Here is an 18,688-nt window from a genome sequence, read left to right on the forward strand (position 1 = left end):
TATATATTTGATAGCCATAATCATTAGATTAATGAAGTTTAGGGAAGCAAGAGTAGCCATCCTGATGAGAAGGATTAACGAGGTAGGCAAAGGACGATGGATTAATTATGATAAAGGGGGACCACTTATTAGTCGTTAATTATTTAAATAAGTTCTCAATTAAGTCACCGAACTATTAATTTTATCATCATTTGGTGATCCCTAATCTATATACTTTCCACTTACTAGTTGTTAATTATCATTGTTAACATGGTTCTCCCGATTAGATTTTAATTAAGTCCCCGAACTATTAATTTTATCATCATTTGATGATCCCTATTCTATATACTGCATGTCCACTTATTAGTTGTTAATTATCATTGTTAACATGGTTCTCCCGATTAGATTTTTAATAACCCAGATGAATTAATCAAATCGGCCTAAACTTTATCGGGTTAATATAAAAAAAAAAAAAAAAAAAAAAAAAAAAAAAAAACCAACATCATTTTAATAAAAAATAATTAACTTCGGTGATCTAGTAACTCTGCTCTTCTCTATAACAGTACCCCCAAATCAAGTCCCATAATTATGGCTATCACTGTGCATAAGCAAAAGTTAAAGTATAAAATTGCTTAAATATGAAATCTGTTTTAAAATTATTCATGACAACTACGATGATGCTAGAACGCAGAAAAGAACAGAAATTAAGAGATTTATTATGAATACAGAGTACCGTTCAATTGTTTTCAAATTCGAGGAACCAAGATTTCATTTGTAAGAAATACAATATATACAAGTATAGTTAAGATATAATTAATAGTTAATGACAGACAAATTACAAGGAAAAGGACAGCTGTTAGGCCTGTGTATCTAGTATGGAATCTTAATCACACAAATACATAGATTTAATCATCCTTTCTTGATTATGGAAGGTCTCTCTAATCCAAAACGTGTTCACGTAATAAAATACTTAAATTAATTGCCATGTATATCGTCCTGAATTAATCGTCCTAGCTTGTAGGCAACAACAAAGCATGCATGCATGTATGGCAAGAAGCAATAAATAGAAATTAAAACATCAGAATTGAATGTCACTACGTTGTTCTTCGATGTTGCTAACACGGATCATCAGATCCCAAATCACAGTTGGAAAATATAGGAGAAAAAGGGTCTTACATGTTCACCATGCATTTAGGCAGCCTATAAATAAGAGGCACGCGTTAAAAAAAATCAAAATCAAGATATATATTATACAAAAGAAAAACTCTTAATATCATACAAGCATGAATCCCTTATTCACAAGGCATTTCATTCTGCTAATATCATCTTTGTTACTGGTATTTACTACTACTTGTGATGCATTTTGTTTTCTTCGAACAAGTGTAAATTTGAAGATCACAAACCAGTTGGGTTCAGGCCTGGACCTCGCCATCCACTGCAAATCGAAAGATGAAGACCTTGGCGTGCACGTAGTCCCTTTTGATGGCTATTACACACTGAGTTTTTGTTCCAATGCTTGGGGAACTACACAATACTTCTGCGGCTTGACATGGTCTGGTAAACTCCATTGGTTTGACTTCTTCATCGCTAGAAGGGACTCTTTTCGCTGCGGTAACTGCACTTGGAGAATACTTCCAAGAGGCCCTTGTATGACTTACAATATTGGCGAGTTAAGAGAGTACAAATGTTACCATTGGAATGGCGATCAGGTATTTTAGAAATCTCGTAGCATAAAATAGAGTTAAATTTATGTACTCTCCTATACTCCCATGTATTTGACTCAATTAATAAATTTATTTTTCTTGTTTTTGCCTTCTAATTAGCAGTTTTATTTGCCATTGTAAGAATTAATCTACTCTAGGCCATGACTAATTAAGTTCCTAAAAGTACAAATTATGAGCTGTTGATCTGATGAGGTGATATTTTAGCCAATGCAGGTTGTAATAATGGTGATTAAAACCGAAATCAGAGATTATGCAATTTATCAAATGAATAAGATCAACATTAAAAGTAGTTATATCAAACTAATTAAACGTTTAGCCCCTCAAAAACATGGCCTCCAAAATTAATTAATACATAAGCAATCAATCGAGTAATGATATATAATATTATTATGGAATTCATTTATTGAAAAAAACATCAATCAAGTAATGTATTTTTGACTTTCCAACTTTGAAATACAAGGAGCCTGAGAGGAAAAGGTGTTACCATCAATTTGGAAATAAGACACGCACTTCCAAATCAATAATTTTAGGGTTTTTTTTTTATATATGAAGCAATATTTGATTATTTTCTTGAAATAAAAAATATAAATAATTAGAAACAGAAAAACATGTTTTTTTTTCTCTTTATGTTTTGAAAAGATAGAAAAATCGTTTAAACTAATTCATAGACAGATTTAGTTTCATAGCAATGTGGTTAGTGAATGAAAAAAATCAAATAGTTTCAGGGGTGATGAAATTTTGGAAAGGAGGTTAAGTCATCATGATTAATTTTCTTCGTCTTCTCTGTTCATATAAGTGAAATAGAAATAAATAACAATGAATACTTGGAGCTCTTGAGTTTGAAATATAATGAGTTATTTCTTCTTAAAATAAGAAATCAAAATATATATAATGGATTATTTATTCTTAAAATAATGTTTGAAAAAACTCGCCAATGAAAATACTGTCGGCAGATAACAGACTTTGGGCTTATATATATAGTTATGAATCTATTACTTAATTTATGGATTTCATTTAATAAGGAAATAAACAAGTTTATATATACACAACACGTCATCTATGACTTTATTGGCTTTGGAGGTGTCCAGTCCACCATTACTGTTTTCTGCGTGCCCACTTGATTCTGCACAAGCTTTCTCACTCTTGATCTTCCCATTTCTGAATTCTGATCAGAGTTCTAGCTTTGCTGATGGCTTTTTCTTTTTCTTTCTTTTTTTTTCTGTTTTTTTTTTAATTGCCCTTGCTGCTTTTTCTGCAGTTGAAGTTCGTCCTGTTAAAAAAAAAAAAAAAAAACATAAAAGTGACGATATGTTCTGAATTAGCTTAATGAAAATGACACCGAGTCAAGCATTTCGAGAAGGTTATTGTTTTCTCTTTACTTGGCTTTGCCTGTTTCATTCATTCAGATGGATAATCATTACTTACTTTTTACTGTGTTTCAAATTAAAAGGCATTATTTTTTATATTTTTAGTTTGAATCATAATTTTGATATTTTTAAGAGTATTAGTAGATGTTGTATTTTAAAATATTTTTATATAAAAATAATATTCTTTCAAAACTAATTAAACGTTTAGTACCTCAAAACATGGCCTCCAAAATTAATTAATACATAAGTAAGCAATCGAGTAATGACAATATTACATGGAATTCATTGATTGAAAAAACATCAATCAAGTAATGTATTTTTGACTTTCCAACTTTGAAATACAAGGCGCTGAGAGGAAAAGGTGTTACCATCAATTTGGAAATATTACACGCTGTTCCAAATCAATATTTTTAGGGGTTTTTTTTTCAACGTTAAGGCAATATTTGGTTATTTTCTTTAAATAAAAAAATATTTAGACAATTAAAACAGAGAGAACATATATATCCTCTCTGTTATATATGTTTGAAAAAAATCATTAGTTTTTCCATTCAAACATGTTTTCGTGGTTGATGGGTAATAAATTTATCTGATATTATGGTAGATTTTATTTTTATGGTTTGATAATTTATAATTAAAAAAATTTATAAATTATGATTTTTTTATAATTAAAGTTTTTAATAAATTTTAAATGAGATCTTTGTAAGATTCTAGTAGTATATATTGATTAGCTAAATATTTTTAAGACTATAATTAAAATAAAATGTAATTTTACTCACAATTCATACAAACATGGTATAAATGTTTTTAATTAGACGAATTTCCATAGGAAATAGGCTCCAACCTTCTTTGCTTGCCTGTTTCATTCAAATGGAAAACCATTACTTCATTCTACTTTTTATTTTGTTTCAAATTAAAAAGTATTATTTTTTATTTAATTTTAGTTTGAATCACAATTTTAACTGGTTAGGGTATTTTTAAGAGTACTGTTGTATTTTAAAATATTTTTTTATTTAAAAATATATAAAAAATAATTTTTTGAATTTTTAAAATCTATCTTTAATATTAACTATTAAAAAATACATAAAAATAATAATTTAAAAATATAAATATAATTTTTTAAAAAAATATGGTTGAATCTCGAAGCAAACAGGGCTTAGATCAACGATGTTGAATCGGTTTTGAGTTTGAAACTTGGATCATCATTATAAGGGTCAGATCTTTAGTCACGGAAATAGAAAACGATTCTATGGTGGTGCCACCGTCCACGTAACTTTTCTGGTGACAATAGCCAAACACAAATGAGGTGCTAATAGGAATCGACAGGTGGAACAACAAGACCCATCTCTTTCCCTATCCTATTAATGGTGACCTAAATTCGATTATTATAATTAAATTTTTGAGAAAATATGTCCTTTTTCCTTTCTATTTTTTCAAACTTTTGTAAAAGAAGGAGGAAAATAAATAAGAAGTTTGGACTAAAAATTCAAAGCTGAATTGATGTGGAGGATATATATAATTATTAGAATTAAATTTTAATTATGGACTCAAATTTTAAGAGCGTATTTGGTGGTAGCGGTCGCTTTTCAAATAACTTTTCGTGCCAATATACATGTCAATGATATTTTTTTTTTATTTTTTTAAAATTATTTTTGACATCAACACATCAAAACGATCCAAAAAGTATAAAACGCATTAAATTTTAGCAAAAAATTTTTTTTTAATTTGTTGGGAACACGGTTTGCACCGCGTTCCCAAACATGCTCTTAAATGCTTTGAATTTTTATTTATCAGCTTCTTGGTTTTTTTCGTTGGCTCCTTGTGCTTTATATGCTTTTCTATTATATTTATTATTATTATTATTTTAAAAACTTTCCTCCACAAAAAATAATTAGAATATATATCATTTATTCAGTATATTTTAATTACATCTCCTTGCTATTAATTGATCCAATATTATCCTTGATCCATTGATATAGTTAATCTCTCCACTTGTATTCGGCATTCTAAATTATAATTCCAATCATTTGCTGACGTTATCATCCTTTTGGCTTTCAATTATTTTTCTTTAAAAAGCCTTCATTAAATAAACAATTAAATCTATTATTTATTAATGGTAAATGCATAAATTATATTGCTTGTCTCAAATTAGGGATGCTAATTTAATTCAAATTTAATGGATACCAACCCCAACCAACTCAAATAAATAAGGTTTTTTTAATAGATATCTAACTTTGAAAATACTATAAAATTCACCTCAAAACTAACTCGACATACACACCTATTATATTTATAATGTTATCATTAAATATATATTCACATATTTCAAATATATATTATTATTTTATTTTCATGTTGAATAATAAATAATAATTAGATGATAGATAGATATATAGATATTTGAAATCTAATAAATAAAAATATAAATATTAAAAATTTTTCACTTGACAAATAATTAATAGGATATGAATATAGAAAAGTGGACCCATAGATATCCATTGTCACATCCTTATCTAAAATTCACCTAAGTAACTACCCAGATTATTCTAAGAATCTAAAGAGAGTTTTTTTATGGATAAATTTTTTATTTTTAGATTAATAGTTTAAAATGGTATTTATATATATATATATAGGTGGTAAATACGTGGCATTCAATTCATAAATTTTCGTTGCTTATGCCATATGCTTACTTTAAGCTATAACTTAATTTATAATTAATGTTGTGATTGCCATTTTTAGAGTGTCGTTGGATATACAAGGCGTGGCAATGGTACACAGGCTTCCTCCCTACATGCTGCAATCATGCAAGAGTTTTATTTGACAATATCGAGAGCAGCATGTATTTTTTTACCCTTCTTCTTGCCACAAAATTATTTTTTGGAGGAGTATTTTATATTATTTTATTTATTTATTCAATGCAATGATGCACTCTATTATTATTTCTTTGTTAATGAAGTATTTCTCTTTATTATTTTCGTCCAAAAAAAACACAAAAATGTAACATGATAATAGCTAAACTTATAATAAATTTTCAATTAAAGAAAAATTATTATCCATTTTTAACCTAATCTACAACAAAACTTTGACAAATCTCTCCTTTTTTTTTCAATAAATGGTAGAAATTGAAATATATAATATGCACATGTAATTTAGCGCGTAAAACTAATAATGACAAGGAGGAGAGGTTGAAATGATTTTGAGAAATCAATGACAAATTTGGAGCATATGAAGAACCAAAACGAAATACACTTAAACAATAAATGACATATATGCATCTCATTTCCTCACTCGAAAATACTATATTCAAGGCTTTAATCATAGGTGAATTTAAAAACAACTCAATAAATAAATGACATATAAAACTAATATTTTTATTTTAAAATATATTAAAAAATAATTTTTTAAATGAATAATTTTTAATATCTTTACATTAAAAACAATATAAAATATTTAATTTAAAAACAAAACAAAATTTATTTTAAAAAAAGAAGAAGAAGAAGAAGCTTGAGGCTGCTCTCCCTCGCCCATCAAATCTGAATATTTTATTTGAACCCTCTAATGAAAACGTTGCAGAAGCGCCACATGCACACATTCTCTGCTCTCTTCTCCCGAGCTTTTTCCGAAAAAGGTAATCTTTTTCTCGTTCTCACTTGACTTTTCACGAGAAGCAAACGGAATCTCCAGCACGAGCACTCCCGTGTTAGTGCTGCATTTTTCTTCCTCTACTGATTTCTGAAAACAGAACGCTAACAACTGCTTGTTTCTCTTCTGAAAGATAAATTAGAGACAGATAGGAAATGTGGAGGTTAAAGATAGCAGCGGGAGGAAATCCATGGCTAAGAACGACGAATAATCATATCGGAAGACAGGTTTGGGAGTTCGATCCTACACTAACTCTATCTCCTCGAGAGATCGAAGAGATCGAAAATGCGCGTCGAAGTTTTACGGAAAATAGGTTCCGATTCAAGCATAGTGCAGATCTAATCATGCGCATGCAGGTAAATTAGTTTAATTTAGAAAAAAAAATAATTCAAATTCGGTTTTTTCGTTTTTTTATTTGTTTAGATTATAGTGAGTGACATTATGGTAATTTTTGTTGGTGTGAAGTTTGAGAAGGAGAATCCGGTGCCGGAAGTGTTGCCGCAAGTGAAGGTGAAGGAGAGCGAGGAGGTTACGGAGGAGGCGGTTACTGCAACGTTGAAGAGAGCTTTGAATTTTTATTCAAGTATACAAGCTCATGATGGACATTGGCCTGGTGATTATGGCGGTCCTATGTTTCTCTTGCCTGGCTTGGTAATCTGTGATTTTCATTTGAATTTTAAACGAACTTTTTTAGCAGAGTTTGGGTTGTTTGTTTATTTGTTTGTTAGTGGATTGGTTGTTAGGTGATTACTTTGTCAATTACGGGAGCATTGAATGCAGTGTTATCGGATGAACATAAAAAGGAGATGATCCGGTATCTCTACAATCACCAGGCATGTTTTTTTTTTTTTTTTTGAAAAAATTCTAGCTTTATTGGGATTTAGTGTGATTTTTTTAATGGTGGAGATGTTTGTAACTTGCAGAACAGAGATGGGGGGTGGGGTTTGCATATTGAGGGACCGAGTACAATGTTTTGTTCCGTGTTGAATTATGTTACTTTAAGGTTGCTGGGAGAAGGGCCGAATGATGGAGATGGGGCTATGGACAAGGGGCATGACTGGATTCTGAATCATGGTAGTGCAACTATGATAACATCGTGGGGGAAAATGTGGCTTTCAGTTTCAGTAATAAAAATCTCTTTCTAGTTTGGTTTTGAGTTTTTGTTTTGTTATGGGGGTTTTGTTTTATGTTTGAAGTTTTAATCGACGGCAACAGGTACTTGGAGTGTTTGAGTGGTCTGGAAATAATCCAATGCCCCCTGAGATGTGGCTTCTCCCTTATTTGCTCCCAGTCCATCCAGGTTCTTGCCTATTTACATGCCCTTTTAGTATTAGTTTTCTATTTCTATGTTTTTCACAATATATTATCTCAACATTACCGACCTATTTTTATAGGCACATGATTGGAAAGTGATATAATATTGTTTTCCCTTTGCAGGAAGGATGTGGTGTCACTGCCGGATGGTCTATCTACCTATGTCCTACTTATATGGGAAGAGGTTTGTTGGCCCAATCACTCCAATAATTTTATCTTTGCGAAAGGAGCTGTTCGCTGTCCCATATCATGAAATAGACTGGAATCAAGCACGCAATCTATGTGCTAAGGTTGGTAAATCGATATCTTAAACCTTTGGAAAACTTAATTTACATTTTCAAGAGTTACACCATTTACTTAAATGTGAAGATTTTTAGTGAATCTTTTGGATATTGAGATGAACAGCCATCTTAATTAGCATTCCTGTTTATATGGTAAATGCCGTTCTAAATATGTGTAAGATGAGGACACTGTGGTTTGTTAGTCAAATGAGAAAAAAATATGATAAGCATACCAATATTAAAGATATGCAAATAATTTCCATCCATGACATGCTAATTCCCAAGATGCTTTGCCCTGAAAACAATGACCCAAAAAGTGATTGCGTTGGCAGATGATGACAGTATCAATGCCAACTTTTAGTTCCATTAGGTGCAGCTCAAGGACTTGTAATGATCAGTATAAGAGATGCTATACTCCTTAATTCTCTTGGATTTTTCTCTTAGGGTGGATCTTCACTTTGTATTGCTTAAAAATACATCACTGAACTTTTGCAGGAGGACTTGTACTACCCTCACCCACTGGTGCAAGATGCACTCTGGGCTTTACTTGACAAGGCTGCTGAACCAGTTTTAATGCATTGGCCTGGAAAAAAGTTGAGAGAACAGGCTCTTCATACTACAATGGAGCACATACACTATGAAGATGAAAATACTCGTTATATTTGCATAGGACCTGTAAATAAGGTGTGCATTTTAACTTGGTTAATGTTGTCAAAATTTGATTCTTAATTTGAAATTGTGAAGAGAAAATGATCTTTTAAAGTAACATGTTTTTTCTTTTTCAGATATGCCATGAATGTGATTCCTTTAGTGCTTGTTTTGATGTCTATTTTAGATTATTTTTTTCACTTTCCTTTGGTTCTTTCATTTTCTTGAAATCATTTTCCAATATATATGACTTGATTTGTCAATATTTAGCAGCAGCCCATGCACGTGGGAGAATGCCATCAACAATATTGCATTTAGGCTACAATGGATGTTTTCTTTGTTTTGCTAACCTGTTTGTTTTTTGGTATGCAGGTGTTAAATATGCTATGCTGTTGGGTCGAAGACCCTAACTCTGAAGCTTTCAAGTTGCATCTTCCTAGAATACAGGATTACCTCTGGCTTGCTGAAGATGGAATGAAAATGCAGGTGCACAAATCCTAATTTCCATGATCTTAGTCTCAATTTCTTTTTTCTAACTGTTGCTTTCACGAACAGTGGGTGGGTGTTAAAAAGGAATATTGGGGAGAAGTTACTGATAGACTGTTTTACTTGATAAGCATTCAAGCAAGTCATAATTTGCAAAGATTTGGCAATATATGAGCTTTGGATTTTTAATTCATATTGTTTGCTGTCTTTTCAATGCATGCGAGCTATGTTGTTGAAAACTCATGTGAGGTCCTATTGGCAATAGCTTTGTTTCTTATGTTTTTTTTATACTGTGCACTATGAGGCCAAAACTACAAGCTAAGTAGACATGATAATTTTATTCCAGGGTTACAATGGAAGTCAATTGTGGGACACTTCTTTTGCTGTTCAAGCAATTATTTCAACTAAGCTTGTGGAGGAATATGGTCCAACTTTAAGAAAAGCACATGCATATATTAAAAATTCACAGGTGTGTGTTTGTGTTTTTTTTTATATATATAATTCATTGACGTTTCATGTCAGAGAACTTGTAATTATGTTGTCTCTTAACTACTCAAACTTTAACGTTGTTGATCCGTTTATCTTTGCTGTGAAGGTTTTGGAAGATTGCCCTGGAGATCTTAGTTTCTGGTATCGCCATATTTCCAAAGGTGCATGGCCTTTCTCAACCGCAGATCATGGATGGCCCATCTCAGATTGCACAGCAGAAGGACTAAAAGTAGGGGCTCATCAAATTAAAAGAGTTCATTAAACTTGTTTTATTTCTGATACTTATCCATCCAATCTTTTGCAGGCTGCTCTCTTATTTTCAAAAATTACACCTGAGATTGTTGGGGAACCATTAGCTGCAAACCGATTTTATGATGCAGTAAATATCATCCTCTCATTACAGGTAATTGGTGACTTGATGATAATGTTGGTGAATCGATTTCATAGTCTGCGTTAATGTGACAACATGCAGACATTCATACTTTGCAACTTATAGGTCTTGAGTGCTTACACATGCCAAAAGATATAAAATCCCACTACAACAACTATACCAAAGGCCATCCCATATATAAAGTGGAGTTCTGGAAAGGAAAATTTGCGGAGAACCCTATCTTTGAGCATAGTTATATTCAAAATTATTGGTCTTGAGACTCGAACTTGCAACCACAAGTTATCATACCCAAGATTTTAACCTTTATTTTCTTAGTTCTTTTTATCCCTTTTTTTTTTTTTAATTTTTAACATAAAAGGTATTCAAAAAAATGATTTCTTCTCAAAGTTCAGCATTATTACTTTTATTCTTCAAAAAGGGACTGGGAAAATTATTGAAGGGGAACAATCTCCTTTAATTGAACTTGTTCTAATTCAAGCACTTAAAAGTCTCATGGCTGATTTTCATTTGTTCTTATAATTTGGGCAGTGGTATATTGTCATAAATTGTTATCAGATTTTCTTACTTGAAGTTGGATACTATGCCAGAAGAAACGGTTCTTTGACATGTGAAAGCTATGATAGATCATTGGGTATTTTGCAGGGAGTAGGGAGTAGGGAGTAGGGAAACATCTACTGTTATGAGAAAAAGTGAATCATTTAGATTTTCTTTTCAAAGATTTTTCGTTAACTCTGTATTCTATTCAAGGGAAAACCTATTCTTGATTCAACTGAATGCTCATTCCTGCTTTGTGCAGAATGGGGATGGTGGCTTTGCGACATATGAACTCACAAGATCTTACAGCTGGTTAGAGGTGATTACCTTGACAATTTCATTTATTGCTCTTCCACATTTTTACATTTAAAGAAGATAATTTTGGCATGGATCAATAGAAAGCTTGTCCTTATATAATTTCTGCCCTCATATCAGATTGAATATTTTAACATTTATAACATGATCAATAGGCCTTGTTTTCTAGCTCCTTGTAAAGGTAGAGCTTGTTTGATGTATATGTTATCCAAAAAAAAAATAATTCTGCCCGTAAAGTGGTTCATTTGAATTTGTTTACTTTGTTTTCTTTACCTGATAATGAAGCTATGGACTACAGAACACCAGGTTCACCTGTGCACATTATGCAAGCCCCTTGCTAAACTGAATCCTTACATTGTTGTAATGATGAAGGAACACAATTTTTTGGTGTTTCACCTCTGTCAAAAGCTCTCTGAATAGATGTTTGAGGTCAATGATCCCAAGTGAGCATCTTGAGTCATCAGTTTGATGATTTGCTTGAAGAAATGATCTGTTTATATTGCTTGTTATACATTGAATCATAACTCCTTTTTTTTTTTCTTTGCGGTAGCAATGAACTTCTTAACTGTACTCTATCATGGTAATTGGATTATATATCTGATTACTACTTTTTTTCTCACTCTCACTCATTTTTCACTTTGCCATTGTCAGTTGATCAACCCTGCTGAAACTTTTGGCGACATTGTTATTGATTACCCGTAAGATATCAGTGCTTTGCATTATATCTGCTGTGATATTCATCTGTCCATTCCATTGCTTCATTTGAAAGCTAACTATGGTATTTCTATAGATACGTTGAATGTACTTCAGCTGCAATTCAGGCTTTGGTGTCATTTAAGAAATTATATCCTGGACATCGGCAAGAAGAAATAGAAAGATGTATCAGAAAGGCAACTAAGTTCATTGAAAGTATCCAGGAGAAGGATGGCTCATGGTTTGCTCCTTTTCCATTGAAAACCTGCATTTGGAGGACTGGTTGATTATATAGTCATTAATGTGTCACTGTCACTGCTTTCCTATTTTCTATCTATGGCTAGTAAAGATTGCTTGTTCAACAATTTCTTTAAGTGCCTAAGATACATGGTTTCAATAACTTCAACTGAAGAAATAACCAGTCCTTTAATATCTTAAATTGCTAAACAGGTATGGCTCATGGGGTGTTTGCTTCACCTATGGCACATGGTTTGGCATAAACGGACTGGTGGCTGCTGGAAATTTTTTTAATGATAACTCCAGTATCCGCAAAGCCTGTGATTTTCTGCTATCCAAACAATGTTCTTCTGGTGGCTGGGGAGAGAGTTATCTTTCATGTCAAAACAAGGTTAGATGCTTGTACTGTCAAATATTTTTTCCCTTTTCCCACCTCTGATGCATGTCATGTGTAATCATTAATGTTTCTCGAGTTTTTATGTTATATCCATATATTTTCTTTGATTCAAGTTTTGTACTGCATATATTTCTTGTTCCAATAGTTTTTGTTTTTGCACAGGTTTATTCAAATCTTGAAGGGAACAAGACTCATGTGGTAAATACAGCATGGGCTATGTTGGCTCTCATTGAAGCTGGGCAGGTATAGCAAATTTCACTGTTTTGACATTGAATTATGCACTTCTTATTACGACTCTTCATTTGATACATGGAGTGTTACATCATCTGAAGTCTTTAAAATTGACTGGTATCATACTGTAAGTAATCAGGATTTGGAGAAAGAAAAGGAATGTCCTCTGTATAGTAATATTCTTAAAATCACTTTGACCACATTCATACCTTGTATGTTGTATCTAACTTGTGTGATCAATTATACGGGGGATTAAATGGGCATTTGATATTGTAATTGCATACCACGATGTTGATGTGCTAGCAAGCTCTATTTTTCCGTCTTGTGCATGCAAATTTGTTTAATATGCATTAAATATGCAGGCCGAGAGAGATCCAGAACCGTTGCACCGTGCAGCGAGGTTTTTGATAAATTCCCAAATGGAAAATGGAGATTTTCCGCAGCAGGTAATTCTACACCCGCTCTTTGAACACTTCTTTATCTTAACCAACACTTCTTTATCTTAACCATCATTGGGCAGTGTGGTTCTTTACTTCATGCGGTCATGTACTTTTGGTCATATGCTCTATTCCTTGCCTGTCCTTGTTCTCCAATGCTATTCATACACTTAAAATCTTTTTTCTTTTTCCTCGGCACAGGAAATCATGGGAGTTTTCAACAGGAATTGTATGATAACATACGCGGCCTACAGGGACATTTTCCCCATTTGGGCATTGGGAGAATACCGGTGTCGGGTGTTGCAGGCTAAGGCTTCATAAGAGTACCTTGCCAATCCGAAACCATTTTCAATGTTTTGCACCTCCATTGTTTGTTTCTTTCAGGCTCAATGCATCTCCTCATTGCTTGGAATATCAGGAGGAACGAGCTGTAACCTTGTAATGAGGAGAGTTGAAAACGACTTGAAATCAAAGAGCAATCGATCAAAACTTCTTCCAAAAATGGGATGAAGAAGATCAAGTTCTGTAATTTCAAAATCCTTTTCAGGTGCAGTAGCTTCATGTCCAGTATCAATTAATTTCTAGAATCTAAACCTTCCACAGTATTGGTAAACGACTCCTGTATCTTGTCTAATTTATGTAATTTATATCCTTTGTAATGTTATCTATCTATTTTATCCTAATCTCAGCAAAGAGAGTACGGTAAGAAAAAACTTGAAGAACGCGTATGAACTATTGGATCATGATGCTAAAGTAATCCAGTTGTATATTTTTAGGTTATGTCTGGTTAATTTTTTGTAAAGGACAGACATAGAAGGGATATATTTGTGTTCGGTTGAAGGGCAGACATGGAAGGGACATGATTGTGTTTGGTTGAATGGATACACATGAATATATACAAATAAATCTACCTCTTTGGGAAAACTAGTAGTTTTTTTTTTTTTTGTTTTTTGTAATTAACTGTTTCAACTTTCAAGTGTGGAGGTTTGTTAACCTGACATTGCAGTCTAGACCGCCTTCAATTTGAGCATAGGAATAGCTTTGAGGGCCTGAGTAAATAGCAAATCTAGTGGACAATGCATGTGCGTGTACCTCCCACAACCCAACTTGGTCTGCACATAGAAATGCATCCATTTGATGTTTAAAAAAAGAAAACGCAAAAAATCAATCACATCATGAACTCTTCAAACTAAAAGATCCCTTAAAGTAGCTCGACACGAATAGGGTTTATTTTACAAATAATCAAGTCCAACCTCAATTGCATCTATTTGATGCTTAAAAAAGGAAAATGCATCTATTTGCAAATAATCAACTACATTATGAACTCTTCAAGCTGAAAGATCCCCCAAGTAATTCAAGTCAAACCTCGGAGACATGCAACTTAAAGATTTTATATTCAAGGCTTGATGGGAATCTTCGATGCTTATTTATATTGCGTCCTAACAATTAATGTCAAAAATTATGAATTTACTATTTCATCAATAATCTTTCATATAATAAATTTAAAAACAAGTAAAATTAGATTTGACTTGAGTAAAATCAATAAAATCAAACCGGGTTTATAAATTTATAAAAGGTATAAATATTATGTAAGGTGAGTGGTTTTTTTGAGTTTTTTATAAATTAATTAACTGGTTACCATGTTATTTTTAATTTGTTATATATTTTAAGGTATTTGAACCTTTTTCATTGCTTATTTCATTTTTTTTTACCATTATTTATTACTTGTTTAAAATTATCAATATATTATTAATTAAAAAAATATTACTTATAATTTTAGAATTCATTGCGTGTAAAACAAAAAGGTTTCTAACAACCTTAGTCATAACAATCACATTAGGCTTACAGCGGCAACTTAATCAACCAGTCAACCAGCCTAAAAGGCTGATTAATACATTGATCTTTGACTTTATTAAATGAGAAGACTTTCAATTTTTAGAAAAAAAGTAAGAGACTATTTTGCTACTTGTTAGCCGTGTTATAAACCCATCAGCTTATCTTGCTGACTGGCCATCCTGGACCTCGTGGGTCAAGAAGATAGAAAAGTCAACATGAATTGTTTTTATGATAGCCTTTTGGAAATTCACTAGATAAAAATGTTAATTATATTAATTTTAAAGTATTTTTTTGCTTGCAGGAACCAATGATAACAATTAAAGGCCATAAGTCAAAAGTTGTTTATTCCACCAAGTAATTACTCCCAACATATTTACTTAATATTTTAAGTCAAAAGCACTATTTGAGAAAGTTGCTATTGTTTTTTTAGTAGGAGGCTCGTTGGATATTGAACTACATAATAGAAGATAGCCTTTCTATATTATATAATTGCCAAATACAATATAGTTATTAGAACTCGAACCTGCTTCATTGAAGAAAGTCATCCACCGACGTTAGACTATAAATCTTCTTACACGAAATATGATTATTTTTTTTGTAAGTTATTGAAGAGTTTTAGCCACTAAAGTTGTTTTTTTTTGCAAGTTATTGAAGAGTTTAGCCACTAAAGTTGTTTTTGTTCCTCTTCTATCTCCATCTTAATTAATTATTAATAGAAACCCTATCATAATTTTTAGATTTAACAATGAAATTTATGTTAGTATTTATATTTACAGTCTGTTGGCACAAAACTTGTCGACTTGATCACGAACAAAAATAATTCATCAAAAAAACTCTCATCAATGAATTTATGGTTTGTCAATAGATCCATCAGTAATAATTTTACAGATTGATTTACTAAAGGACAAAGCACTCCAAAAAACACTTTACTTTGCTTCATTTTGCTGATACTTCCATTGTTGAATATAACAAATCACCGATACAAAAATCATATGTCATTTCATTGGTGATTTTTTCTTGTTTGTTGGTGAGTTTAACATGTAACCGTCGAACAGACAGTCTCTTATTTCTATCGGTGAGTAAACAACAACAGTAACATTTGCAGTAATTGTTTTCCAACTCTCTGAAATATATCGACGGACTAATATTCATCGGTAAACTCAATCTATAATAATTTAAAAATATATTTTTTTAAAAAATCTATTAAACATAAACAAAAAATAAAAAAAAATTAAATAAATATAAAATTCAAATATTTATTACAAATTTAAACATTTATAAGCTCAAAGATAATTAATCTTCAATAAAGGCGCTGGAAAGAAGAGGAGATGGGTCTTTTTCCTGGACCATGGGGTGAATAAGAAGGAGAAGATATATCACTCATTTATGATCTTATCTCCATTACCAATAGGCAGAGTTTAGTCGTCTTAGCACTGAGTCGTTTATAATCAACAGTAAGATGGGTCGTCCAATCTTTAACTTATTGGTCTAAAATCTCTTTGAACTTCGAACTTTGAGTGCTTCAAAGCATGTTCATCAGAAAAAACACAAACTCTTAAGCCATTGATAAACAAGTAAATGTGTATTATTGTTTAAGGCGAAGCTGGCTTTAGGCTTTATGACCCGTAACCCATCATAAAACAACTCTATATTTTTGCGGTGACAAAACAAAGATATATTCATTATAGCCTTGATATTGTCATTTGTTTTCCCTTTCACGTCCATAATTGTGTTGAAAATGTTTTCAAATACGTTCTTTTCAATATGCATGAAATCAAGGTTATAGCGTAGGATATTTGTCTTCCAATAAGAGAGCTCCCAAAAAATATTTTGTTTTACCCAATGGTGGGTCAAATCAAAACCAAAAAACTTCTGCTTACCAGATTAAAAACCAAACGCAATGGCATCGTACTACGACACCACATTATACAATTCTCCACCCAACAATAACAGTGGTGCAACATCCCTTTCAACTATGTCAATAAAAAAGTCTTTTTTGTTCTTTCTATACTTATGATCTGTTAATAAGAACTGCTTATGGCAATAAAAAAGAAGAAGATGTTTTAACCCCATTTATTAACGTGTAGGCCTTGTTTATTTTCCATACAGTATGGACATGCTAGTTTTTCCTTGTGTGTTTCAATAGAAATTATTTCATGCTCAAGAAAATTATTGATTGTCCACATCAGAGTTGTCTTCATCTGAAAATTTTATTTCCTCGATACATCATATGTTAAATCCCTTGATAAGCACAACTCATCAATCAACGGACAAAGACAAACATCAATATTCCAACCCGGATATTAAGATCGAGTATGATTATAAAAAAATATGAACTTCGGTCCCCATACACTTTCCTGGTGGCAAATTATAAATCGTGAGTATCGATCAACTATAAAAAATAAGGAGCAACAAATGACCCGAATGAATTGAATCTGTTTGTACATAAATCCAAGATGCATGTTCCTTAATTCCACTAAAAACCAAAGGATACGCCGCCATTTAAAATATTTTCAGGCTTCACCATTGGAAGGGTTCACCATCACTCCATCCACTGGATTATGTGAATGATGTTATGTCATGTGCTTAGCAGTCTTTGGTGACTTGAATAACCTTTGTACTCTAGGTGTGATTGGGAAGTTATCTACATTTTCTATGTATGACAAGTCATTCCTTTGCCAATTCTAGGTTTATAACAAGCTTCCCCACATGTTCTGCAACTTCATCGCACATTGTTAGAACTAAAAGTTGACTTAACCATTCTTTTCTATCATGGTTTCATGAGGAACAAATGGTTCCGAATCGCGTATACAAACTAACACGGGTATCTCTTCATGAACCCTTTTGTAGAAGATGCACTCATTACAACATCTGGATCTAGAAACTTTTTATTTTTACACCTCTTACATGGACATCTAATACCGCCTTCTATTTATTTTCTCAAATTAGATAGTAGATCGAGTGTCATTTGTTTAGGTTATAAATTAATATTACATGACAGATATTTAAATCCACTAGGTATAATTATGTCGGTAAAAAAATAATATATCATCATATTTGGTTTAACTGTTTTTTTCTTCCATTTTTTATTGTAATTTTTTTTGTATACATCAAGAGAATATTTGATCAGTGTTTACCAATGACTGCTAAACGTGGCAACCCGGGAAAGCTTAAGAGATGAGGAATCTGAGAAAGCTTCTTTTTCTGCCTACCAAAGACAGAGGGTCAGGTGCTGTCTGATCTCCTTTGTTTAATAGTCTCTTTCTTTTTATGCATATTCAAGTTAAAAAAATTACTATGAAATATTTAAGTCAATTTATCTATTGTGTACGTACTTGTACAATTTTTTAATTTTTTTTAGTGAAAACAGTATTGAAAGTCAATATCAATGTGCGTGGAAGAGTGAAGGGAGTTGTTTGAAACCTTGTTAGCAAATACAAAACCGTTGCAAATATATATATATTATTTTAGAAAGACAAAACAAACATAAGATTGTTAAATCTAGAGAGGTCCACTTCAAATAAATTTATTTTTATATTGGGTTATATTTAGTATATATTCAATGGATATGTTTTTATTCATTTTGTTGGAATCTTCATAAGGAAGCAAGCAAGCATGCTTAGGTTTTATACTCTTACTAGCGATTTCTAAAAAAGAAGCCATTGTTTTAATGCTTCCAATTTCCTCAGA

The 18,688-nt window shown here is 31.8% G+C and overlaps 1 protein-coding gene across 3 annotated transcripts; it reads left to right on the plus strand.

Annotated features, from left to right (window-relative positions):
* The first annotated feature begins 6,565 nt into the window (after positions 1–6,565).
* LOC118042654 (cycloartenol synthase) lies at positions 6,566–14,072 on the plus strand. 3 transcript variants are annotated; one of them, XM_035050362.2, is made up of 20 exons: positions 6,566–6,695; positions 6,843–7,065; positions 7,175–7,360; positions 7,453–7,542; positions 7,633–7,827; positions 7,925–8,009; positions 8,147–8,313; positions 8,800–8,988; positions 9,325–9,438; positions 9,785–9,907; positions 10,034–10,156; positions 10,232–10,330; positions 11,115–11,171; positions 11,819–11,865; positions 11,958–12,101; positions 12,311–12,488; positions 12,657–12,737; positions 13,088–13,171; positions 13,364–13,485; positions 13,581–14,072. In XM_035050362.2, the coding sequence occupies exons 2-19, from the start codon at positions 6,865–6,867 to the stop codon at positions 13,481–13,483; spliced, it is 2,283 nt and encodes a 760-aa protein (XP_034906253.1). In that variant the 5' UTR covers positions 6,566–6,695; positions 6,843–6,864; the 3' UTR covers positions 13,484–13,485; positions 13,581–14,072. The 3 variants fall into 3 exon arrangements, with proteins under 3 accessions (XP_034906253.1, XP_034906252.1, XP_034906254.1); XM_035050361.2 differs by having other exon boundaries at positions 13,364–14,072; XM_035050363.2 differs by lacking the exon at positions 11,958–12,101 and having other exon boundaries at positions 13,364–14,072.
* The last annotated feature ends 4,616 nt before the right edge of the window (positions 14,073–18,688 follow it).

Source organism: Populus alba, chromosome 18 (assembly GCF_005239225.2).
Source record: "Populus alba chromosome 18, ASM523922v2, whole genome shotgun sequence".
In the NCBI taxonomy this organism is placed as follows: Eukaryota; Viridiplantae; Streptophyta; class Magnoliopsida; order Malpighiales; family Salicaceae; genus Populus; species Populus alba.

Coding starts and splice junctions, on each gene's coding strand:
- LOC118042654 (XM_035050361.2), top strand. CDS start 6,865: ATGTGGAGGTTAAAGATAGCAGCGGGAGGAAATCCATGGCTAAGAACG. Junction 7,828..7,924: donor GGGGGAAAATGTGGCTTTCA/GTTTCAGTAATA, acceptor CGACGGCAACAG/GTACTTGGAGTGTTTGAGTG. Junction 8,314..8,799: donor CACGCAATCTATGTGCTAAG/GTTGGTAAATCG, acceptor GAACTTTTGCAG/GAGGACTTGTACTACCCTCA.